The sequence below is a fragment of the Chiroxiphia lanceolata genome, chromosome 9, assembly GCF_009829145.1.
Source record: "Chiroxiphia lanceolata isolate bChiLan1 chromosome 9, bChiLan1.pri, whole genome shotgun sequence".
Lineage (NCBI taxonomy): Eukaryota > Metazoa > Chordata > Aves > Passeriformes > Pipridae > Chiroxiphia > Chiroxiphia lanceolata.
This window is the reverse complement of record NC_045645.1, coordinates 27,681,331-27,706,247: the sequence shown is the minus strand read 5'-3', so window position 1 is coordinate 27,706,247 and position 24,917 is coordinate 27,681,331. Positions and strand designations below refer to the sequence as shown.

General features: G+C 45.0%; 1 protein-coding gene across 6 annotated transcripts in view; it reads left to right on the top strand.

Moving 5' to 3' along the window:
- The window catches only part of RASAL2 (RAS protein activator like 2), a 190,608-nt gene that overhangs the window by 81,117 nt on the left and 84,574 nt on the right, over positions 1–24,917 (top strand). The window contains exon 1 of one of the 6 annotated variants that reach the window (XM_032696290.1): positions 2,172–2,923. The exons of the other annotated variants lie outside the window; for them this stretch is intronic. Coding sequence (XP_032552181.1) covers positions 2,329–2,923 — 595 coding nt within the window. The 5' untranslated portion in view covers positions 2,172–2,328. Of the gene's footprint in view, positions 1–2,171; positions 2,924–24,917 lie in introns of those variants that run through there. 6 annotated transcript variants of the gene reach the window in all.

Here is a 24,917-nt window from a genome sequence, read left to right as displayed (position 1 = left end):
CTCCTGCCCTTCTGTGCTCCCAAACCAAAAGTAGATGTTGATGTGTTAGTGGAAATTCGTGCAAGCAAGGCTTGCAGAGCTGACCAGAAACCCACCTCACGTTCTCAGCTTTCCCTGCTGATTATGGGCTGTGCCATTAGAGTGAACCACATCGGCATCCGTCGGATTTATCCGTGCTTACTCCCGGAGTTCCATAAAGCCTCCTTTACCAGGCTGCCTAATTCAAAGCATTTGTCCAAAGCACCACTGCCACAGTAGCAGGAATGGGCTCAACGAGGAAAAGGAGAACCCCTTGCTGGAAGGGGTGGCTGATCCAGTAACAGACCTGGTTAAAATTGGGGCCCTCAGTGTTACAGTGTTTGCCTCAGTCTTCAGAAACGTGGACTCACAGGCCTCTGTGCTTGGTGGAAAGCATCAAGAACAGCTCCCAGCAGTGGATAAGGGTCAAGCCAGGAGTCACTTTAAAGAACTCAACCCATGTGAGTCCATGGGGCCAGATGTGCTGCATCTGAGGGTGATCAGCAACCCCTGGGATCAAGAAGCAGAAGACAAGAACCAACCAACTTTTTCCTGGTGGAGTCTCCATCTCATTTTCACCTTAGGAGTACTAGTATCTCTCTGTATTCACTGCTTCTTGTGCTTCCTTGAGACTTCATTGCTCTGGATGGAACTTGTAGCAGTGTTCTGGTTTAGGTGCATTTTGTCACTCCAGACTCGTGCTGTGAGCAGCAGGACTTCCACAAAGCACAAGAGGCAGCATCATTATTTGTTGCAGAATTTGCATTGCAGTGTCTTGAGCTGTTCTTGCGTCTGAGGTTATTTGTTGTGACTGCTTAAACGTATTCTGTGATTCTACTATATGGTGATTTTAAATTGTTGCTTCTTTTGCTTCTGATTGAAAAGTCTGACTTGCTGCTGAAGAGAGAAATTATTTTTTGGTGTGATGGAGGTCTTTGGGTAACTCCATCCCTGTTCTAGGCAGCGGTGATACCCTCTTCCAGATATGCACATAAGTAAGGAAGTGTTTGCATCTGCAACTGTCAGGAATGCACTTTGGCTGATGAACTCAGCCTGGCTTAAAGGCAGGATCCCACAGTGGGTCGGCTAAGCTTTATTGGTCTGCCAGACAAGATTATCATTTTATTTAACCAGAGAAGTAGTTTTCATTGTTACTTTATTGCCAAGGGTCTGTCAGCGTTTCCATTATAAACCCCCTATTTTCAGGGATTTGAGTAGACTTGAGATTTAAGTATTCTGGTCTAAAGCTTGGCAAGCGTGATCTTTGTTCACCAGCGGATATTTTCTTTATGAGATTTTTAAAACAGTCAGCTGTTTCTTAAATTGTAGCAAAGGCAAGAGGGTTTTTTCCTCTCGGTTAGACAGATAGGGCTATTTTTTTCCATCTCATTTATTCCAGCTAGATTTATAAAAAATAACCCCCTGTTCTGTTGCTTAAAAGAGGAGGGAGAGGGAGGAGAAAAAGGAATAACTGCCTGCTGCTCTGTTCTGTTTGCCGTACCTCAAAACCTTCCCTCTGGTCTGTGTTTGGTGAAGTCCCACCCACCCTCTCAGTCCCTTTTCTCCTCCCCTTTACTTATTTCCCTTCAGTGTATTTACACTCTCACTGCATTAAGTTGCAGCGTTTGTTCTCCTTACTCCATTCCTCCCCTTTGCTTTCCTCTCTGGTGCTTCCAGCACTCGATTCTGATGAATCTGCCTATTTTATCTCTCTCCAAAAGGCAACTCTTAGATATTTTTAAGTGATACAACATACCTGTGCTAAATAGAAACTTTACTTTATACTTAACTGCATATAGTGATATGCTCTACTGCTTAGCTGAAGAACATGTGCATGACTCACAGTCGAGTATTGCAATTTTTTAACCCTTTTCTGAGACTTTGCTGCGTCTCTGGAGCTGAGTACTTTCGCATTCCTTTTTCTTTCTTAAGCCAATCTTTAATGTAGACCGAAAAAAAGCCGAAGAGCACTGTGGGTTTTCATGGCTGGGCTCTTCTTTTTAGTCATTTCCTGAGTGCTTGGTGCAGAAATGTGACAGCGCAGGAAGCGGCAGCGAGCTCGGCGGGGCTTCGTGTGCCGTCAGAAGTCGGTGCGCTGCAGGGCGAGGGCACATCCTTCTTGTGGAGATGTAGGAATACCTGGTTTTGGGATTGATGCTGAAGGTGCTCAGGAAGAACTTCTGCTGTCCCGCAGTTCACGGCGGTGAACAAAGTGACCGGGGGCGTAAGATGGTGAGTGAGGAACTACGGCTACGTGACTACTGAGCAACAGGGAACGTAAGTGAAGCGCTGAACTCCAAGGGGTGGAAAATGAGTGCTTTCAAAAAGCACTATGGTCTCTCTCCCGGGACCTTCAGAAGATCTTTGTCAGAACAAGATGCTGGCGCGGCTGCCTTGAGGGACTATCACTGGTACCACCAAATAAAATGCAAGAAGTTGACTAAACAAATGAGTTTTGACTCAGAGAGAGCCCTTGGAGCGCACAGGTGGCAGACTCATCCTTGGCTTCCCTGGAGGATAAGCAAGAGAGAGGGCTCCTCCAACCTGAGAGGGGAGCGCGGTGATCCAGGGCTTGCCAAAAGTTCTGCAAGCGTGGATGCTGCCGGTGCCGATGATCTCCATGAAAACCCAGCTGAGACGCTTTTCCAGGCACGGACCAGAGCGTTGCGGGTTCCCTTCAGCCGCTCCCTGTCCGAGCCCGTGCCGCACGCCGGGGGCAGGAGTGCAAAGCCATTCCTGCCAGCCGTGCGCTCGGTGGACGCCGAGCAGCAGGGATATTTCATCCGGGGCATCTTCTCCTCTCTCTCAAGTGGCTTTTCCAAGATAATGAGTCGAAAAGGGGAGCCTGGCAGTGAGTCCATAAACGAAGGGAAGACAGAGGATGATGAAGTTGGTTTCAGTACAGGTAACGAACTCATTTTTGTTTTGTTCTACTTCTGTTTGTGTAGCAGGCGAGTGTAGGGGGACATTCTTTGGGGCATACAACAGTTGTTTAAACTGTTTCCTAACTTGGCTTTATGAACATGACATTGGTCACACTCTGATGTTCTGTCTTAATTTTTAAAAAGCAACTGAAAAAGGGCCTTTCCTGATAAGGAAGTGGTGTGAGATGTTTTGGTGGGTGCTTAAAAACTTGGAGGACCCTTGAAAACAAGCATCACGTGGTGGTAGCAGTAGCATTTCCCTCTCAAGTGCACCCTGTGTGTGGTGCTCTCAGTCCTGCAGGCACAGTATCCTCTGCAGTGTTGTGGTGCCCTGATTGAGATATCAAGCCTGCTACTGTCAGTGAAGTACTAAGGAGAGAGAGAGAAGTTGTCTTTCAAGCAATGTTCCAGACAGTGGAATGGCTCTAGTTCCTCATACCAGATTCTCCATTTCATAATCAAGCAGCTGAACCGGTGTCTGCTCTCTGGTAGATGCCAAGGACGACAGCAGTGTTGCAAGGGTTTAGCCAGCTGGGATTGAGGTCAGCAAGATGCCAGTCTGAGATTTCATTTAAATCTACTCTGCTTATAATAACACTCATAAAGCAGGGGGGAAAAAGGGAAGAAATTTGCTTTTTCTGCTCCTGGGCTTTCTGTAACTTCGTGGTGGGCTACCCGGGCTGAACCTGGTAACTGATGGTGCCTGGAAAAACATCCACAAAGTTTATATTTGTAATAAAACCAAAAATAAACCTTACTTCTCCCCAAAACCTCAGCACTTTTCAGATTATCGTATTAAAAGCCTGATAACATCTGGATCCAGTTGAGACTGCTGGACAAGTCATCAGTATTCCAAAAAATTCAGTAGTAATAGTAGTGAAAGAAGAATATACTCTGTCTGCAGGGGTGTTCAGTCTTTCAGTCCCTGTGGAATGTCTCTGACAGGCTTGTGTTTGCTACTGGAAGCTGTCACCTTGCTTTAAAACAAAAACAAATGGCCAAAAAGGAGAAATAACTAAGGAGGAACTATATCTGTTTGAGCCCAGTTATGTACAGTCACTGATTTGTTTCTCCAAGACCTCTCCCAACAGGACTTTGGCTTGATGATGCTTGTTAAATTGTGTGGAACACATGAAAAAAAAAAAAAAACAGAATGACTTTTTTTCCTTTTTCTGTTGAAGTGTTTGGTTGGTTTTTCCCCCTCCTCTGTATTTATTCAGATTAGGAACAAAGGTTTCTCCTGCAGGCTCCCACTGCTGTTGAGACTTCCTGGGAAGATATTCTATGTGTTAAAAGCATTGTGGATCAAAATCTCACGGTATATGAAGGGCAGAACATCCTGCAGTTCCTTTTTTTTTCCTCTGTTCTTGTGCACTTTGATGGTTCTCTCTTACACTGCAAGTATTGCCAGTCTCTAGGTTATTGGGATGCTTGGCTTTTAGTACTCTGAAAAGTAAACAGAGGAAAAGGGATTATCTGTGAGAAGCCACCACTAGGTAAATACTTCATGTCAGGTATGGGACAATGACTGAGCCTTTTGGCTCTTTGGGGTCGGCCAAGCCTCCCTCTGAGCCTGCCAAAACTGGTTTTGCAAAGAGAGTCACAATTCAGGAACTGAGAGAAAAACAATGGGTCTCTAGATTAAAAGTCAAACTCTCTCGAGGGAGGAAATCGTAGCCGGGAAGGTGTTTGGGGAAATGAAGTCACCCATAAAATCACCTGCAATGGCCAGGTCCTGCTTGAGGTCCTGAGCCACTGTCACAGGAGAACAGAGCTTTTGGTGGGATGGACAGACTCCTCTGTGGAGTTTCACTTCAGCCTTTGCCATCTCAAAGGTTCAGCCTCTGATCCTTCCAGCAGAGAACAGCTTATGTTTAAGAGAACTAGTCCAGCCTGTGCAGCTGTGTGGGATATGCAGCCATAGGACAGCTAATTGCTAACCACTGGTTTTATTTTTCCTTCAAGAACTGCCTGTGCTGCTGGGCAGAGGCTCCTGTGCTGCTGGGCAGAGGCTCCTGTGCTGCTGGGCAGAGGCTCCTGTGCTGCTGGGCAGAGGCTCCTGCCCCACGCAGTGCTGTAGGCTGAGACCTGCTGAAACAGTGGTAAAAGCTGTGAGCTCCAGGGGTTTAGATCTGAGGTCTGAGGGAGGTGATTTGGGGATAAAAGGGGTGAGAGAAATGTGCCTCGTCTGTCGTGTTCTTCAGCCACAGCCTAAATGCTCAGAAGGGATCAAATCTTGTGTTCTCTTTTCAAATACCACACTAGTTTAGTTCAGGTGGGGGGGGGGTGTGTCACCAAATTGCCCAGTGACTGTTTTGGTGCTTGGGTGGGCAGAAGGTGTCTTCCCATGCCTACCATCCTGTTTGCTGTTCAGGTTAAAATCCAAGAAAATGGATCTTTTCCTCTCTACGAGAAGCAGAATTTGGAAATCCTCAGGCCAGCTGAGGACTGTGATAAAAGTGCTGAGGCACTTTACTAGTCACAAGATGGTGTAAGACATTGGGGTTTCTCTGAAGTATACCAGCAGTTTTACTTGGGAAAGCTTGACCAAAAGCCTACCAGGAAACATCAGGTGGGACAGAAATTCTTGTCACTGTGGCTCGAACCCAAGAGGACCTTCTGTGTGTTGTGAAATACAAGAGTGGGAGAGGCGAGCTTTGGAGTTCAGCCAGGAGAACCTGGAGATGAATTTCTGCCTCCCTTCTATCCAAGGAACCAAGTACTTTACTTCCACAAGCTCACTTAATTAAAAGTATTTCCACTTTCCTCTGAAATACTTGGAGATTATCAACTTTTTAAAAGTTTGTCTTCCTTCCAGTGCTTGGCTGGGCTTTTTTTTTTTGCTTCATCTCTGCATCAGAATGGCAGAGGAGTTCTCTTCTTCAGGAAATGCTTACCTCACAAGACAGGGTCTGTTGTTTTTATGGCAGCTTGAAGAGGGAAGTGGGATTTAAAAAAGAAAAGAAAGAAAATAAGATCTGGATAAATATTTTCCAGTTGGTCTCACAGTCTAAGAAGCGTGTTCAGACACTGTTTCATCGGTTCTTGGCTGTGGAAATCCCTCCTGGATGGACTCCCTCATCCTCCGAGGCGATGAAAGGATGCTGAGCCCCGGGAGAGCTGCCTCCCTCGGCTCTGCCCAGAGCTTTGGCGGGATGCAGAGGCTCCCTGGAGCGCGTGGCAGACTTCCTGCATCCCCCTGCAGCGTGGGTTTGGGAGGCAGAGCACAGATGGAGTGGACAGTCGGCAGGAAGAGCTGAGCTCTTTCCCAGTGCGCTGCGTGGGTCTTCCCAGGAGCAGCCTGGGCCGGGTTTGGGTGGGAATGAAGTGCTTTTGGTGCCTGTCTGCCTATTTCTAACCACTCCTAGAGCCAAGCATTTGGAACAAGCCTTTCCACTGGAACGGGCAAAGCCTGAAGGTAAAAGGTTTTATACCTGGTATTATTATTTGCTAGTTAAGAAATCTAAGAACGTTTTGATTGCTAGTAAATGTATCAGCTTAAGGAGGGAGAACTGTCATTCTGATAAACTTGTTGATTGTGAACATGCCACAGTTTGGGTAGAAACAAGATAAGGAAGGAGCTATGGAGACAAAGCCTTGGATCCCAGGGTTGTAGGTGAGCAGCTGCACCTGTTCTTATTTCTGAGTATTACGTGACCTTTAACACTCTTGAGAATGGGGTTGTGAGAGAGTTCTCAGATAACATTTATTTCATTGGTGCTTCTTATCTGGATCTCAGGGTGGTGCGAGTTTAATTGTAGATTGATGACAAAATAATCCCTCAGTAGAATCAATTACCTGTATCTTCCCTGGGTGTCTCTGATTTGGTTGGGGGGGGGGGAGGATAAACACTGATTTTGTTTGTTTAGTGTGTGTTTGGCTTTCACAATTGCCCTCTTGTTAATATTTTTATAAAGACAATTCTTCAGTATTACTTCCTTCTCTTTCTTCACCTGGAATATGTTTCTGCAGTCTTTTAATTTTTATTTCAAGCTTTCATTCATTTTAAAGAGGGTGTTTGTGCCGTGAGTGAGAGAGAATATTTTATATCCTTGCTTTTCCAGAATTGATTTTGGGTTTTTTGTAATGCACTGAAGTTATTCGAACCCTATGCTCTTTATACTATCTTTACACTCTGGGTTTATTAAATTTTATTTCTTATGTATTTCCATATAAACTTATTTAGAGATTTGTATTTTCCCAAAGCCAAGGCAACTCCGTGTTCAGATTTTTTCAAGGATTCCCGAAATACAAAGCTATTTCTTCCTGTCCAAGTAGGAATTTAGTATTTATTACTTGTTGGAGCAGGTTTTTTATATTCATGTTTTTAAAACCACTTTCTCCTTTTAGAAGCCCTTCTACTGACTCATGTTCCTCCCTCCACTCCCAAATCACTTGTGCTCTTAAGTAGTTTATTTTTGGTGGGGTTTTTATAAGTGAACTTTTACACAATTGAGCTTATTCATGTGTTCATTTAAGTGCTGTGCAAATGCCTTGTGCTGCAATCCCCAGTGTTGTGTCACAAGGTGTTCAAACTCCATCTTTAATTATCAGAGCAGATCCAAGATATCTGCTTCTACCTAATCCCTCATTGCATTAAAACGACTGTAGTTTTTTGTAGTTAAAAGTATGAAAATAACATGTTGCAGTCCAGTGTTGCTCTTTTTCTAAACTGTGGTGTGGCTTTGTGGTAGTTAATGTTGTGTAAATGGTGTATTGGAAATTACAGGGGGGTGGGGATGTGCAGGGAACATTTCTGGCATTTAAGCACTTTGAGTATCACTTTAATACCCACCCCCACCCCCCCCACTATTTCCTCTTGCCTGGTTCATCCCAGGCATTGTAATGTTTAAAGTGGGCAATAGGCTAATAGTCTTCAGCTGAATGTTTATGAACACAAGATAATTAGCTGTAATATCCAAAGCCAATAAAATTACGCTTATCTGATTTTAATTACACTTAACAAATGGTGCCTCTAAGAAGGTAGTTTCAGTTATTTCAGTGTTGCCTGGTGATTTTCATGTATTTAATCCCCAGACCGCTTCCTCAGAATCCAGAAATTCACAGTCAGTGGGATGAACGAGGACGTTTATATTTTTAAGAGCTATTTTCTGACTCAGTGAAATCACAAGTGACTGACAGGGTGTTGTGTTCCAGGTTGCTGTTTGTTGTTTCTGTGCTCTGTATCCGTGGGCCTGTCTGGGATGCTGTACCTTATGTTGCTGGTGCAGAGGAGTCTGACAGCTGGAGCATGCAGGAATATTGTCTGTGATTACCTTGATCATGAGAAATTACTGCACAGGAATTATCTGAGGAGAAGGTAATTATGTTCTAGAGACGTCTTATCCTCCTGTATTTTCTTTGCAGGGAGAGAGGGGATTTGAAGAGTTGCAGCTCTCTCAGAGGCAGCCAAAGAGTAGAAATGTAGAGATTAGGAAAAAGGGCTCCTGGTGAAGTCAAGCTTTGGGGTTTTGGTGGGAGAAGCTTTTCCTTTGATAACAGGCCAGACTGGGCCAAAAGGAAGTGGCTGGAGGAGGAAAAACAGTCTTGGCTTTCCAGAGGAGAAGCTATGTCTGGAGCAGATGGATTTGGAGCCTTTGGCAAAGCTCTGTGTTTCAGCTGTTGACTCTCCAGAAGGAGAAGCTTCAGCTGTGAGACCCAACGGGGCAGGATCTCCTGGAGGGCAGCGGGAGATGCTCATGGACTGGGGGTGTCTGTGGCATGTTGGCACCTACCCCACAGCCCAGGAGGGGCCCAGACTGGTCCTTGGTGCTTCCCTTGAGGAGTTGGCGAGCCCAGGCTTAAGAAGTATGAAAGAAATTGTGTTAGACTTCTCTCAAAATTCTGTGTTGTTCTTAAAGACAGGCCTAAACCGCAGCTGCCAGGGGGTGCAGAAAGGGGAACTGTACCCAGGGGTTCAGTCCTTGCTAAACTTATTTGACACTGGAAATGGGAACCTTAACTCCTGTAGACACGTACATTTGGGGCCCGTGGCGGGAGGGTGAGTTCTGCCGTGGTGAAATTTTCTTCAGGCAAAGCTCCCTGGTTTGCACTTCCACAAATTTTGTCCATAATGGAACTTGGCGCGAGATGCAAATTGCCTGCGTGCTTACAAAACGCTTCCTAGGCACATTGACCCTTTTTTCCTTAAAATAACAAACCCCAAGGAAAGTATTTGGGGTTTAGGCCTTTGGTTCTTTTCCAAATAACGAATGGGGTAGGTTTGTCATGCTAACAGTGTGTGATTTAGGACTCCAAGCAATGGCATTTTAGAAGTAAACAAGCACGTGCAAGATTCTCTCTGTGCCCTTATTTATCCCATTGCTTTGCTATAGAGTTACTTGATCACTTGCCTTAACTAATTAACTTGTATCATCATTTAGCCTCGTGCTTTCTGTGGTGATATTTTTCTCTGTGGTGGTTACTCAAGAGACTCTTTAGACTCTTCTGAAATAAATACTTCATAATCCTGTAAAACATCGCTTGTTTAAAGGAAGCTGTTTATGTAAACAATAGGCTAATGCATGAAACTCTTGACATGTTAGCATTGAAACCAACTGTCCCCTGAGTGGTTTTGTTCTTACTCTGAGGAAAGCTGAAGCTCGACATCTGGTCTTCTGTGGGCGAGAGAGCTTTTTGCAAGTTATGGGACCGCTTGTTCAAGTGCAGTCAAAAAATATTTCCTACAGAGAAGGTGGCAAAAAAAATTACTGAAATAGCTCCTCAGAGCAGTGTTTTGGAGAGCAGGCATTCTCTGTGTTTATTCCTTATGGGGAATAAGCTGGTCATTTTAGTGTGTGCATTTGGTATAGGAGCATCCTTCTCAAAACATGGATATTTGACAAGGAATGTAGTGATAGGATAAGGGAACATGCCTTTAAACTGAAAGAAGACAGGTTTAGTTTCCATATTCAGGAGACATTCTTCCCTGTGAAGGTGGTAAGGCCCTGGCACAGGTTGCCCAGAGAAGCTGTGGCTGCCCCTGAATCCCTGGAAGTGTCCAAGGTCAGGTTGGACGGGGCTTGGAGCAACCTGGGCTAGTGGAAGGTGTCCCTGCCCATGGCAGGGGGGTTGGAATGAGATGAAGTTTAAGGTCCCTTCCAACCCAAACCATTCTGGGATCCAGTGGTTCTATGAAAAACCACTTGTCTGAAAACTGATGCAGAGAGGAGCCGGACGATTGGCAGTGACGTGTGAGAACAGGCAATGAACAAACCCAATCTTGCAGCTCAAAATGCATCTGTTTGTGTCAGCTGTCACCACGTGTTGCTATTGATGTTTTCTGTAGGTTTGAGACATAGGGGATCAGAGTTGTGTGCTTTTTTAATACTTTCTAGTCTTTGTATGAAGTTTGAACTCTAGTTCTTGAGATTTGTTTATTGTGCAAAGATCTCTGATTATTTTTGCCTTTCCTTTGTCACAGACAAATCCCTCTTTGTAAAAAGTGAAATGCAAGCAACTTCACTGTCAAGTCCAATGGCAAGTTGTAAGCAAACCTGCTTATTCATTTTATGTCTGACTTCAGCTGCTTCTGCATGTTTTATGGGTACTGAAGTGTTTTCCTGCATCCCATACTCTGACTACTCCCAAGTAAAGTCTGAGGTTATTGCATACTTCTGTGATGTTGTCAGAGTTTTAGCTGCATCTCCCTCATCCTAACGTGAGTTGCTATAGATTTCCTTCTACTTACATTTGTGAATTTACAATCCATTTTCACAGAAAAAATAGCAGCCCTTTTAACATAGGCGCTCTTAAAAGCAATTTTCCTCCAACAGTCATTTAGCGACACAGATGCTTTGGCAAGCGGTTTTGACAAATTACTGCAAAAAAAAATCTACCAGACTTTAAACTCTTGCTGTGTGTCTCCATCTACCTTCTCTCTCCTGCCAGCTCTGGCTGCACTTGTACAGGAGAAGAGGCTGTGTTGGTGACAGGGCTCCAGGCAGTGCCACCGAAGGTGAACACACGGATCCGAACAGCTCCTTTATTACCCATGGAGGATATTGGCTGTGCCCTGTATAAATAGCCTGTCTCAGTAACCAGTTCCTCTGCCAGCTTTCTGAGGCAGTGAAGCCTTGCATGCCTGCTGTACCACAGTGCTGCCTTTGCAGGCTGGGGTGGTGAGTGTGTGGTGCTCAGCTGCACTGTGGTTAGTGGTATGTTTCCTGTCTGCCCTCCTGTAGCCTGATAAAATGAGTGTGGTTCAAGCCACTGATGTCTTGAAATGACAGTCCCTTCCTTTATTGAGGTATCACTAAATGATACTGAGACTTACTCTTACAAATACAAGGAAGTTTTGGAAAGGAATGGGAGAGAAAGGGATAAGTGTTCAATCTGCTGTGACAGAGACAAATAGTTTTCTTAACGTTAGTTTTCATTAATTCCAACTGTGACTTCCACCCCCACTTACATGTGCAACTGTCATGTGAAGATTTGACTCTTTTTTTTCTTTTTTAAGTTGTCTCAGTGTTAGGGGTGACCTGTGTCAGTAAAAGCATTTTAATCCAGAGGACTTGTCAAAAGCATGGGGCACCTGGGAGGGGGTCAAAGACTCCGGCAGGGCAGGAGGTGAGGCCCCTGTGCCTTTGTGGGGTTAGGCTTCAAGAGATTTGTATACCTTTCATATGTCTTTTTTATATCTTTTAATACGTGATCTCAAGGAAATGGCTGAGATAGTCACCCTGGTACTTCAGCAAAGTCAGTGTACATGATTAATTATCAGAGAAGAGCAAACCAGCATGTGCCAGTAGAAGATGGAGCAAAATTTTCCATGGCTTGCTCCAGCAGAGACAAATCCTGTACATGTTCAAAATCAATCTGGTGCCCTCCTACACACTCTTTGGGTGCTGGTGAGCATGGGACAGGGTTGGGGAGCTGAGACTGCTGTTGGATCTACCCAGATCCAACACAGCACTCTGCTAATGACTTTTTTCCCCCTCCTAATCCAGATCCCTGGCTGCTGCAGCCCCTGTTTTAGCTGTGCTAACAAGGTAGTTTTTAGATGGTGCATCTGCAGCAGCAGGGAGCAGGTTGCCACAGAACCTGCCCGAGGAGCTCATTGTAATGACAGTTCATTAGCTCCTGCTTGGATATACTCTATTAGCTGTAAAAGGGAAAGACTTCTTTCCATGAAGTACGTTTTCCCTTCTTTATTGTGGAGTTTCTTCTGGGCTTTCTGTGAATGCTTTATGCCTGTAAGCAGAAGTGAAGGCCCTTAAATATAATTGTAAAATACTGTTTGGTTTGTCGGGGGGGGGGGATTATATGCATAGAGCAGGAGTTTTGAGTTACTTTGACAAAAGACATGAATGGCTTAAACATACTAATTGAGAAATTTGTGTCTGCACAGGAACCAAAACAGTTTATTGGGTGCATGTGCAGCATCTTGTAGAGCCAGGAGCCACCAAATGCAGGAGCCTGGCTGTGCTGTGCAGTGTATGTGCCCAGACTTCTGACACCTTCCCACTGTTACTGTGGAAACTATAATTTCCAACATGGCCTTGAAACAGGGGTTTTTTTGTCTGCAAAAGGAGACAAAGTCTGCATATGAGAAAGAAATACTCCTGTGCAGTATGAACCCAGCTGGGGCACAGACTGTGTTGGATTTTCATGGTTGTGCTTGATGTGGAATCGCGTGTTCACGTGGATGCTGGTGTATTTATTTTAATGGTGAAATTCCAGGTGGGTGTGTTATATATGCACTTAGACATATGCACCTAAGGAGACCTATCCTGAGAAATGGAAACTAGAGAATGCAAGGGGAAGGAAAACATCCCGAGTCAGACGTTTCTGTCTTGTCAGGTACATACAGAAAAAAAAGTGGCAGTGTAGAGGCTCCTCAGACACCCTCCCTGCCCCCAACAGGGCCCAGGCTGAATTAAAAACACATACAGCAATCTCCACTCTAAATAACTTCTGCATGGCTATATAATTTCAAAGAGAAATGCTTTCAGGGTGATGATAGGTTTTGTCTGCATCTGTAATGTCTCATTTGTCTTTGGATACCCAACAGCCTTCACTTTGTTTATTCAGAGCTGAGCAAACATGGAGCTGAATGTACTTTTTCAATGATCAATGTAAATCAACGTGAGAAATGGAAATCATTACAAAATATACACACACATATATATTTAGCGAGGTTTGGTAGATTGATTGCTCCTAAACCTAGAGCTTGGCTCCTCTTACGTGCAGAGAATTCACAAAGAGACAGCCATAGCCCAGGGACAGCGAAGTGTGGTCACTGATGGATAAAATAAAATTCAAGCCTGTTTGCATTTTAATGGATTTTAATCACATGAGAGTTTGGGAAAGAAAAAAAATTGATTTTTTTTTTTTTTTCCCCTTTTCATCATTGTGTCTGATTGCTTCAGGGCTAACAAAAATGGTCCCAGGTACTGAGATATCATTTTCAGCTCTTGTGCTGTTGCTTAAAGAGGCTTCTGCAAAGACAAGGGATGTGCACAATCATCATTAGTCACGGAGAGCAGGACGAATGGTACTGGGCTGTAGATGTGGCAAGGAAAACAGAGTTTAAAGTTTTTGGCAAACTAAGTAGTAAGGAGGAAACGAACAAGATGCCATGGATGGTTTTTATCACCAGAGATTTACAAAAATAAGTCTGACATCCGTCAGGGGCTGGGGGTAGGGTACCATCCAGCTCTAACCATGTGGAAGCAGCACCATCTGTCTCCAGCAAACTAAAACTCTTGGAAAAAGAGAGTTGTTCCTTAGTCTTTCACTCTTGGGTGCTGCCTCTCATCTGTTTGTCATTCCTGCTGTCTGTGGCATGATCTTCATACGTATTTTTAAACATTCTTGCTTTGTGCTGCTGGTAGGGACCAGCTCTGCCTGGTTCACCACCCCTTCCTGCTGTCTCTGCTGCTGCCACCTCATTCGTGCCTTCTTGGCCGCTTGCTTCCTCTGAAACTCCATTCCCTGTGCCATAATATGGTGGAATTCATCCCTCAACCCCCCGGGAATAATTTTTTTTTGTTCAGGAACACCATTGCTAAGGCAGCTGAGCAGAGTATTTTGTGATAGTACTGTCCCTTAAAGGGGAAAAAAAAAAAAGGAAGAGGGGAGCAGAGCGTGTGTAAAACCCTGAGATATTTTATGAAGAGCAGAAAATAGAGGAGCTCAAGTTTTCTGCCCTGTATTTTCTTTTGTTATGTCACTAAGTGGGATGTTTGTGTCTGTTTATACTCTGATTTCGTGTGTGTTTTGAAATCTCATTGTACTCAGTGGTGGAAAATTGGCTGCTTAAGTAAAGGCATGTTAAGGACAGCGCTCTACAGTAGCTGGAAGGAAGTGCTTCTCAAATGCATTGTCCAAGTTGGTTCTAGTTAATAGTCTCTTGGGTATGTGAACTTTCCTTGCCTCCTCCACCCGTCTTCTGGCAGCAAACAGAATTCTTAGCATTTCAGTTTAAAAATAAAATAATTAATAAAGATCTGCGCTGACCTTCTAAATTGCTTCCCAATAGGAGTGAAATGTATTTCAGTAATAATTCATAAAATCACTTGTGTGGGTTGATTATTCCTACTGGGGAGGGCAACACCACAAACCAGCAGCATAAAGCAAATCCCTTCAAAATATTATAATTATTGTGTTTGTATAAAGCCTCCCCTCTCCCTTTCCCCCTGGTCTGGTTGGATTTACTGTTACGAGACACAGTTGCGCAGCAGGACTGCTAATTAGATGTTATCAGGCCTGTTTCTGCAAGGTTGTGACCTATAAATTTGTGTTCAGCATTGCTGTAGGAAAGACATTTTTCTCTCCACTGGTTATTATTTATCCTTACTGGGTTCACTTGTTCTCCTTCTAGGATTTGGGAGAGGAGCACCTGTGGCTTTACCCTTCGGGTAGAAGGGGGTTTGGATTTGCTCTGGGAGTTTTGTGCTGTCAGTTTGCAGAACGTTTGGGAATAAGTGCATGTTTGTTCTTAGGCATTAAATGTAAATATACATTAAAATAAAATTTTAAATGCAAATTTACAATACAAAAATTTGGCTTAAAAATACAAATCAGCTGAAAAGGAGCATTAGTGAATAACAAGAGGTTTGGTGCTCACGAGCGTTACATTTTACAGGTTTTGGGGAATATAGCAGGAGTAAGGAGGAAAACCCTAAGTAGGCTAGGGCTCAAGGATGGAGAGTGTTTGGGGTGAGCATGTGGGGTTGCCTTTATTCTTTCCAGCCTAACTTTACTGCAAAGAGAAGGAAACACTAAGTAAAGGGAAAACCTAGCTGAAGAATACCTGAAATACTGCACCCTAGCTCCAGATCCTTTTAATTAGCTAGCCCATCCTCAAAGGACACATTAATCACACTGCTTTGGGTTTGCCAAAAGCACAGGGAACCTGCTCCACCTGTTTTGGTGGTACCTCAGGAGCCTTGATCTGAGCCTGGCAAAGATGTCCAGACCAAGCTGGCCTGCAAGGACATCTTTCCTTGGCACGGGCTCAGCTCAGCACTTGCAATTCTCTGCCTTGGCACTGTCATTTCTTCCCATATTGCCTCTTTTTTTTCACAGTTAGTTTCCCCCAACATAGAATCACAGGGGTTGGGAGGGACCATAAAGATAATCTAGTTCCACCTAGACACCTTCTACTAGACAAGGTTGCTGAGGGCTCTCTCCAGCCTGGCCTTGAACACTTCCACACTGCTTCTCTGGGCAACATCATGTAGAGTGGGCAAGAAGAAAGAAATCACCCGCTATTCTGAAATTCTGGAACAAAATTGTGCTTGATTTGCTGATATTGATGTTGTGTTGCAATGTGGAGAGAGAGCAAAGTGCTTCAGGTCAGGAGGCTCCTGAGCCGTGATTCCAGCTCACCACTCAGTGTCCTGTTTTGACCACATTGGTGGTAACCTCCTTATGCTTAACCAAAGGGGATTTTTCTCCCCAGGCCAGCTTTCCCTCCCTAAACCAGATACAATACCTGGGTTAAATAACCCAGGGAAAATAACCTCACATAACCTTTAACTGAAGGTTAAAGGCTAGAGCTGATAAGAGGTATTACAGGTCGTTGCTGTACAGTATTAAATGTGGGATGCAGATTATTTGCCATAAGACATCTCTTTGCATAAATATAAATATGGCTCAGGATCCCCACTGCATTTATGTAAGGTCCAGTCTCCTTCCTCTAAAGTTTTCTGTCTGAACCATCTGTAAAGGATGAAAAAAGTCCAATCCTTTTTTATATTAGTGTTGAATCACTGAGATATGCAGGAAGACTTTTCAGACGTGAGGGAGGAAAATGGAATGAGGAGCGTTCTGCTGCTTTTGTGTGAGGTTTTGTCTTTAAGTAGGTCAAATCAACGAATTGGTGTGTAATAGCTGGTTCCAGGTTCTCCAGAAAACACTTTGAAGATGCCAGAAGGAAGCCGAGTGGGTCTGTCTAAATAAACATCATGGGGAGTACTGCAGGGCTTCTTTTACATTTTATTTGAATCCCTTGAGGTGGTCCCTTACTAAGTCATTTGTTTTAAGTGGTTAAAATAAGAAAACTATCTTTAGCCTATATGCCTGAAAGACCTGGTTAATATGCAAAAAAATGCACATCGTTGTAGTAGATTTTAGTGTCCTGTGAACTCTCCCTTTGACAAGGGAAATCAGCTGCCCTCTATGAGGCATCAGCAGTGCTCACAACTCCTACCTTCTCTTTTCCCAGAAGTCTCTTGAGGCAAAAAACCCCAAACCCAAAAGAAGCTCCCAGTTGCCCATGTCTATACCCAGGTGTGCAGAAAGGTTCAGGCTGAAAATAACTTAAATTGTGCAGTAGCGACAGGCCGTGCAGTGATGAGTGAGCATTTAAAACACCACGTGACAGCTTTCTGGGGCTTATTATTCTTTATTTTTCCTTTATTCCTTCTCATCATAAACTGCACCACACACAAAGAGAGTCATCTCATCACCTGGTCTGTTTTTGTGGCTCATTGCCTCCACAGAAACGCTTCTCTACCTTTGCCCTTCCCGTACCTCCCTCCTTGGCAGGAGAAAGCAAAAGAGTCTTGCTCTTCTGAAACAAATAAATGTCAGCTGGCTGATGCTTTCTTGGCAAGGGTGGGGGTACAGCTGTCTGTGAACCTTTGGTGCTGGTGCTTTTGCCAGGCTCTGTGCACTGCTTGTGCCACACACATTTTTAGCTTTGACCCCAAGTGCACCGGTACATTTTTTTGTGCACCCACAAAATGTGTGCAGGAACCCAGCAGCGTTTGCTTTTAAATTGTTTTGCCTTTTTTGTTTTTTTTTTTTTTTTTTTTGCACAGCTGCCTTGGGCCAAGGTCCTTTTTAAGTTCAGGATGCTTTCTTTCCCTTTCTTCTTATTCCTTCACTGTTGCAAAAAATAAAGAATGAAGAGGGAACAGCCCAGTCTGGATGCCTGGTGTTGAAGAGGCTGTGAGATGGAGATTAGGGGTTGGCGAGAGCAAGCACAGCAGAGAAGAGAACAGGGGAGGGGTATAGAGCTGGGTAAGAAAAGGACCATGCATAAATTAAGAAGAAAAACTGCAGATTTTTTTTTCTCCCACAAATAATTAACTTTTCTGCTACTCTCCACTTTCTGGTTTCTAAACCTCTCACAAAAGCCTCCATGCTTTGGGGAGAAGTGTCACTTGAGAGTCTTCTCAGAACTTGGCAGCTATGTAATAGGGGCATGTAATCTTTTATAATCCTCTCTACAGGTTTGTAATAACCATTTCTGTTTTGAGATTCCAAAGTGTTTTGTAGGCCAAGTGGGAATTTAACAGTGAGAGGAAAATGTACTTAATATTCAGGAGCAAAGATGAGTGGTCCTGGGCAGGGAACGAGACCTGAATGAGAAGGAAGGCAAACCTCCTTAGCATTGTAGGAAGGGTCACAGCAATGGCTTCGAGCAACTGCAGGTTATTTGAAATCTTAGGTATCCTGGGAACCAAATTGTTTTCTTACAGGGATGGCAGCTTCTGCTGTGGTGATGTCATGAGATTTATGAGGCTGCACAATGAGCCACTTGTTTGCAGGCGCTCAGGGGGCTGGGCCGAGCACAGAGCACACCTGCCTGCTCTGTAAGGTCCCCACCTTGACTGGGCTGTGATTGCTGGTCCCACTTGTTGAGCCAGAGGTGATTGCACGACTGGGAGCTGCTGGCACCCATCCATTTGAGAAGGTGCTGATGTCTCCTGACAGGCACATCCCTGCCTCTCTGAACCTGGCAGGGTACAGGCCATGGAGACAGGGACGTGTCTCTGAGGGAAGTGAGGATCAGTTACCCTTTGGAAGTTTAGCAATCGGCTCTGCAGCGCTTAAGAAGCTTAGAGGAGCTCAGCAGTGTTCAAGCTAATTGGTGGCTTTAAACTGCTATTAAGGGCTCCCACACCTTTTGCTCAAAGAAGCTGCACCGCGACAGCGAGCGGGTGCAACTTTCTGCTTTCCAGTCAGAACTACCAGGCCAATTGGAGCTTTATGCCTAAGTTTTGCTTCACCTGTTAGGTCCTTAGCTCTCATTTTTTTAAGACTTTGCAAGAAAGCTCGGGAGTGTTGGCACGCTCAGCATCTGCTCGCTAAACTAGTCGTAAGATTTTAAGACTTGCGGTTTCTCTTTTGGAATGACTCCACAGTTTTTCCTTTTGAAAACAGGATCCCAGTGAAACTGCTCACATGGCTGTGGCCTAAATGAATTTGTGCTCTCGAGCTTCTGCAGAGCATTTGGGTACCAGGGAACACTGAGCCCTTTTAGCGAATGTCAGGGGCCGAGGGTGGTAAACGTGTTGGCGCCGGCCTTGGGGAAGGTTTGGGTTTGGAATTGTGTGTGTTACAGGGACATCTTGGCTGATCTCTGCCGTGGTCTGAGCCTTGGTGTGAAAACTCCTGAGCTGTAGATAGGCTCAGTGGTGACGTTGCAAGAACGGGGCAGATGTATTGACTCGGGACCAAGGGAAGTTGGCAGAGCTGCCTGGGAGCTCAGCTGGGGGAGTGAGCCGGCTGTACCTCGCTCGCTGCCGGCGGCTCCTGTACAAACAAGTCACATCTCTCCCAGAGAAGGATGTGAAGGGGTGGGAATGATGTCAGCAAGGAGAAGAGAGGCAGCAAGAGCTCATCCTGCTGGGAGATGCCAGGTTTGTTGAACAGTAGCACTCTGTGTTTTGTCTCCTGCTGGTTGCAGAGGAGACAGCCCTTGGCTGCTATTAGGTATTCACTCATCTGATGGCTTATTCCTTCCCACGTAAAAATTGCTCCTGACATGTTTCCTTAACGCAGAAAATCTGTGGGAAATTTAAGAATCTGGCTGGTAGCTCTGATAGTGGTCAAAATGTTGGTGCTCACTGAGCTTTAAAGGTTCATTTTTCTTTCTTGGTGTTGAGGTGAGACTGCTGCACGTGAGAAATTCGGAGCAGTGAGGCTCTCTTCTCCCATCCTATCACAGATCTTGGCAAAGCTTTCCAGCAGCTGGTGGGGAAAAGCTGTGCCCTGAGCTGTTGGCAGAAGAGATGCACAGTCCTCATTCAGAGGAGGGGAAAATCCTCAAAACCTTACCCGTAAGCAGTGAACAGCAGGTACCTTCAGACTCCCCTGCTCTAAATTTTAAGAGATTCCTTCTCCCAGAGCTGGCAGACTGTAGGGAGATGGAAGCACACACAGCAAGCACACAAATTTGCCACAGTGATATTTCTTTGAGGGTACAGGGCACGAAAATGCACCTGACTGAACTTTATTGGTTTAATCTGTCTGTGGCTCGTGAGATTCTTCAGTGGAAGAGTGGAAAACCAGTCTTGAGGCTGTGTCTGATCACTGCCACTCAGTAAAAGAGCAGTGGAAAGTTAATAGCTTAGATTGGCAAGATTGGCCTGTACCAGAAAAATTAAAGATCTCGTGAGGAATGTGTGTTGCAATGCCAAATACGTTGGAATCTGAGAAAGTCATGGCACTGGTCATGGCTTCTGCCAGCTTCTTAAATGCCCTTTTCACCTGCTTAAACCTTTTCTGGCTTTATTCTGTGCAGGATGGATTTTCCAGGTAGCGTTTTGGCTGTAACCAGTTGGCGTGAGAGCTTTGGGGAATCTCTGAAACCTGATGGTTTGACTTAAGCTTTCTGTACCTCCTCCTACCCACGATATTAGATGTCCGTGTGAGAATTTGGTTATCATTGCACGCAGCTGCTGGAGGAGAGCAACTGGATTCAGCTGAACTGAGGGCTGGTCGCTGCCTGTGTACTGAACTTTGTTGAGTGTGGATATTAAATGTAGCGGGAAGAATTCACACCAGATACTTACCTCTGTAATAACATCCTATATAAATAGCGTGCCTTGCATCCCAAAGGATCTGCTCGTGCTTTCTGCGCTCCAAATACCACCTGCTTCACCACAGAGATCTGTTGCTGACCACGAAAATGTAGGTAACTCTCCATTGGAATGGAGCTGTGCCACAGAGTGATTTAGAGGGGCAAGTGAGCACTGCCATATCCCACAGTAGCTATGAGAAGCTTCCTAGGAAACCTGCAGTCACTGCCCACTTTGTGGTTTGAAACAAAATGGCAAGATTAATGGTTCTGTTTCTAATGTGTGCTCATTATATCTCTAAGTGCATTGTGATTCAAAGAAGAATTAATCAACCTTGAGAGCATCGTGTTTTCTCTGTAGCATGGGAGTCTCTGTGTTGCCACACACAGTATGTGCTGAATTTTTCTTGTATTATACCATTAGTCATGAGCCTTGTGTGTTCTGTGTGGGGCATTGTGGTGTTTGTTTGGACGAACTTGGAGGAGGAATGTCCTTTCCTCTTCCAAGTGAATTTGTGCACCACCATAGGTTTTTCTTTGAACAGCTGTTTTCTGTAGTGTCTGCCTGCACTGCATATGGCTGGGAGTTGGTCTCAGAAATAAGAAATGTAAACAAAATCTATATATATTGGCATGAGAGAAAGTGGAAGTTGTCTTGATTGTGCTTTTCCTAACAGACCCTCGGTGGGTGACCTCTGTTGTCATCTGCTCTGTGTCAGTGTTGAGATTGTCCCTCTTTCAGCTGGGCCAGGATTCCTCCGACGCCTGAATTCTCTTCTCTTCTACATCCAGACCCTGCAGATCTTCATCTGAGCATCAGCAGCTGTCTGAAATAGCTGCACATGCACACACAGCTGTGTGTCACAGAACTGCTGTTGCTGTTTATTTTCTCTCTCATTAGTGACTTCTTTCGCGGAAACCCTGCCTTGGTACCAGATGCAGGTTTGGGGGAAGGAAACATGTCAAGACGTGGTTTATTTCCCTTTCTGCCATATCTTTCCCTTGAATCCCTTCATGAGCTTTTAGAGGTGGTGTAAGTGTAATGAAAGGACTCATAATTGCTATTTATCTTTGAAGCTTTGTGTCAATAGTAAGGCTTGTTTCAGCTTCTGCTCAACTTGCTTGATAAAGGTTCAAAGTGATGATTATTCGAACTGGGCTGCATGGTCATGCACAGCTGGGTAGGTTGGGGTTCTGACAAGCTCTCAGATGACAGCACTCACCTAAAACACTTCCCTCTGAGTCCTGTCTCTATGGTGAGTACATAAAACACCATGGAAACATTGACACTGGGTAAGTAGACCTGTTGTCAGAAGGTGTTAGGGCTCCTACTAATCTCTCTTGGGGGAAAAAAATTCCTCCCGTCGTACAAACTTGGCCACTCCATTAGTTACTCAGCTGCTTGGCAGCTCCTTGCTGGAAATACTAGGAACAGAACACGGACCCTAATAAAGTTGAGGAAAATTTGGCAAGTACTTCAGTGAGCCCTTGATTTCACCATAGGAAGAGTGTGGTTCAAAAAAAAAAAGCTCTGAGACGTGCCAGGGGTGCTGTTGTCATCACTGGGATGGAGGGTTATTTCTGTGTTTTTATTGATGGCAAGTAGAGTGCTTTTTGGCAAAGAGGCTGAAAGCATGAATTTACCTTTAATGTAGTTTTGTTGGCCTGATTTCTGGTAATTCTGTCCTTTTCACTAGCTCTGAGGAGAGAATATGCAGCTCTTCAGCTTGTAGAAGAGCGGTTGGGGACTAAATGCCACTGGAACGGCCCTCATCTCTTGGAAATAATTTTCTGATTCTGCATTTGGAATTTTAAGGAAAAATAATTGTTGCGTGCTTGCAATGGAAGTTTCAGAAGTGTTCCCATCTGATAGCACTGTACTGCTCCCTAAATACTCCTAAAGTGCCATGAAATGTCCTACCCTGCCTGTGGGGATTGGCTTGGCGCTGGCTCCTGCTTTCCGTGTTCCCTCGCCCTGCACCACTCAACACTTCTGTTGTTGTGTGATTATGGCATCCCTGTCCCTCTATTCCACAACACCCCCCCCCTTTTTAAAAAAAGTTCTGTGCTTAAAAAATAATGAGGTATAAATTGTCATCTAGATGAAAGAAAGGGAGCTTTGTGGATGTTTGTAACATGGCTAATGGCATTTCAGAGCCCCGAGGAAAAACAACGTGGTTTCCAGTCTTCAGCAGTTCCTCTCAATTCTGTAGGGAGGTACCAAGAAGGGGATTTTTTCCAAGCTGTTACTTAACTGATATTAGCATCTGAAGGCACATAAGGCCTGACCTTTAATCCTGTGTGTAGACTGGCTGATCTGCTTACTTGAATGCCTCATTGTAATGCTGCAGAATGGAGAGGATTGCATCAGACCCGAGAGAAATCTTCTGCCACCAGAACTTGCCTACTGAGGTGTGTGGCTGCCTGAGCCCATCCCAGTAACATCTGCAAACTCAGAGCTTTCAGATGCACCTCCCTGATTTCTCCTCCAGCTCCTGTCCAAAACTGCATTCATCAGTGAGTGATCACTCATCTCCAAAGCTCAAGCCTTGCTGTATGAGCTGACAGGTAGTAGCCCCACAGTGAGAAAGGACAGCCCTGACTCGTGGTCTCTCTCAAAAGTTGGAGTGCTCCTTAGTTACATGTGGAACTTTTTGCCACTCACTTCCATAGTGGTGGTGAATTAGTTTTGTGGGGCCTTAGTGGAAGAGGTCAGTGGGTTTTATTACATTCACGTGAAAAGCTGGAACCAAGAATGTAAAATGAAAACTGAAGATGAAGAGTCCCGGAAAGCAGAACAGGGTTTGTGAGGCGACCAAGTGTAAATGTGATACTGTGCAAAGTCCCAAAGAGTCTGCTGTCTAAACTGGTAACGTGCTTCAGAATACATTTTGAAGTCACAGCTGTTGCAAGAGGCTCCAAAGATATCAGCCATGCAGGAGGGGTGAGCTGAGAAATAATTCAAATAGGTGGGACTGACGCACCAAAGCTCCGCTGCCGTCCTTGTTGCAGTCAGCTTTCTTGGAACACGCATCCAGCATCCGTGTGGTTTGCAATGTGTGCTTGCAGCACCAGCTTTGGGCAGAGGGCTGAAGTTATAGGACCTGATACATCAGAAAACCAGCTTGCAACTGCTCTTTGCTGAAGAGAGCGCTTGGTCAGGCTTGCAGAGGTGGTGGGGCTGTGTCCCGACATGTGTTCAAAAGGATACCGATAGCAACACAAAATGTTAATGCTGTGGAGTTCTCTAGTGGTGATTGACAGCTCCAGACACTGGGATGGCATGTCAGTCTGCCAGCAGCCTGTGGAAAGCTGTTCTGACGTAGCCAACCCACTTGGCAACAGAGCCGTGGCTGGCCCGCGGTGCCTGATGACTCAGTTCAGTCCTGGAGTTGTTATTGCAGTGGAAGAAGTCGTTCTGTTCTTTAATTCCTTTGTGCAGCCCATGGATCAGTTGGATGGTATCCTGCCAAGGCCTCTAGTTAGTAGAAATTAGAACACGAAAATCTTTTGGGGCTGGGCAAGTCGTGACTGTAGATTCTGTGTTGGAGCTGATGGTCCAGAAGGGAGGGTTGTTTTTTTTTGCCGTAAAAAAGTCTACCAGCAGCTCAAAATAGAGTTTACTTGGTTATTGCTCAGCATAGCAGCTGGAGGCACTCTCTCTGCCAGCCCACCCACACGAGCAGGACAGGGCACGCACGCCTTCAGCCTTTTTTTCCCCGTGGTGATTTATCATGTGCTTTCAGTACCCAGGAGATGAGATCCCCAGAGCTCTCATGTTCCCGTTTCTGTTGCACACTTGTGCCCATGGCTTTGTCCTTCTCCCTGATCTTGCCTCTACCAACCCATTACTCGTGCATTTGTTGTGCCCAGGCAGGGCTCTTCGGGAAACCAAGGTCTAAGCAGGAGCAGAGGTGGTTTTATTGTGCATCTGGTTTGGTTTTTGGTTCGACACCACGTAAAGGTGAGATGTAGTTGTGCCAAAAATCTCTCTGGAGGGTTCACTTCAGTAAGATGGACAAATATATAACTTGTGGGAAAGAGAGTCTCTGTTGCTCCAGGAGTTTACACAAAAGCACTTTTGCTTCACAGAGGTTGTAGTGGTTTCCCTTAATCATGTTTACACCTAAACAGAGGTTTGGGCAATTTTGAGAGACACAGCATTGCTCATCACAACTGCAAACCGAGTTGTGTTGGACAGGTAACAGTGTGGAGCCTGATTCTGCATCTCAGCTTCTTCCCTGAATTATTGCACCTGAAATAAAGGGAGCAAAGGTGCAGTTTATTATTATTCAGAGCAGTAGGAGCCATGCAGCCCTCTTCTTTTTCTTGCTTAAAGGTATCAAGTTGGCCGTTTCAAGCATTTTTCTGAATGATCACAAAAATCCTAGTGCAACAGTAGGTTGAACAAGGCACCGAAAGCCATATTCCAAGTTAATTCCCTGGCTCTGGGAGCTGACACATTCCTTTCAATCTGGGGGCAAAACTGTGGGAGAAGAGCACGAAGGATGTTGCATCTCTTATTAGTGATGAGGTGCGACTTGGCACACGCAGGGTCTGCAAGGAGTGGAGTGAGTTGGAGGGGTTCCTTACTCCGGGTTTAGCGCTGGCATCGGGGCTGACTCTCCCTGGAAGGTGCTGGGTGTTTGAGGATTCGCTGGCCTCTAGTGGTGATGCTGGAGAGAGGATACGAGAAGCAGCACGTTTAGCTCTGTGCA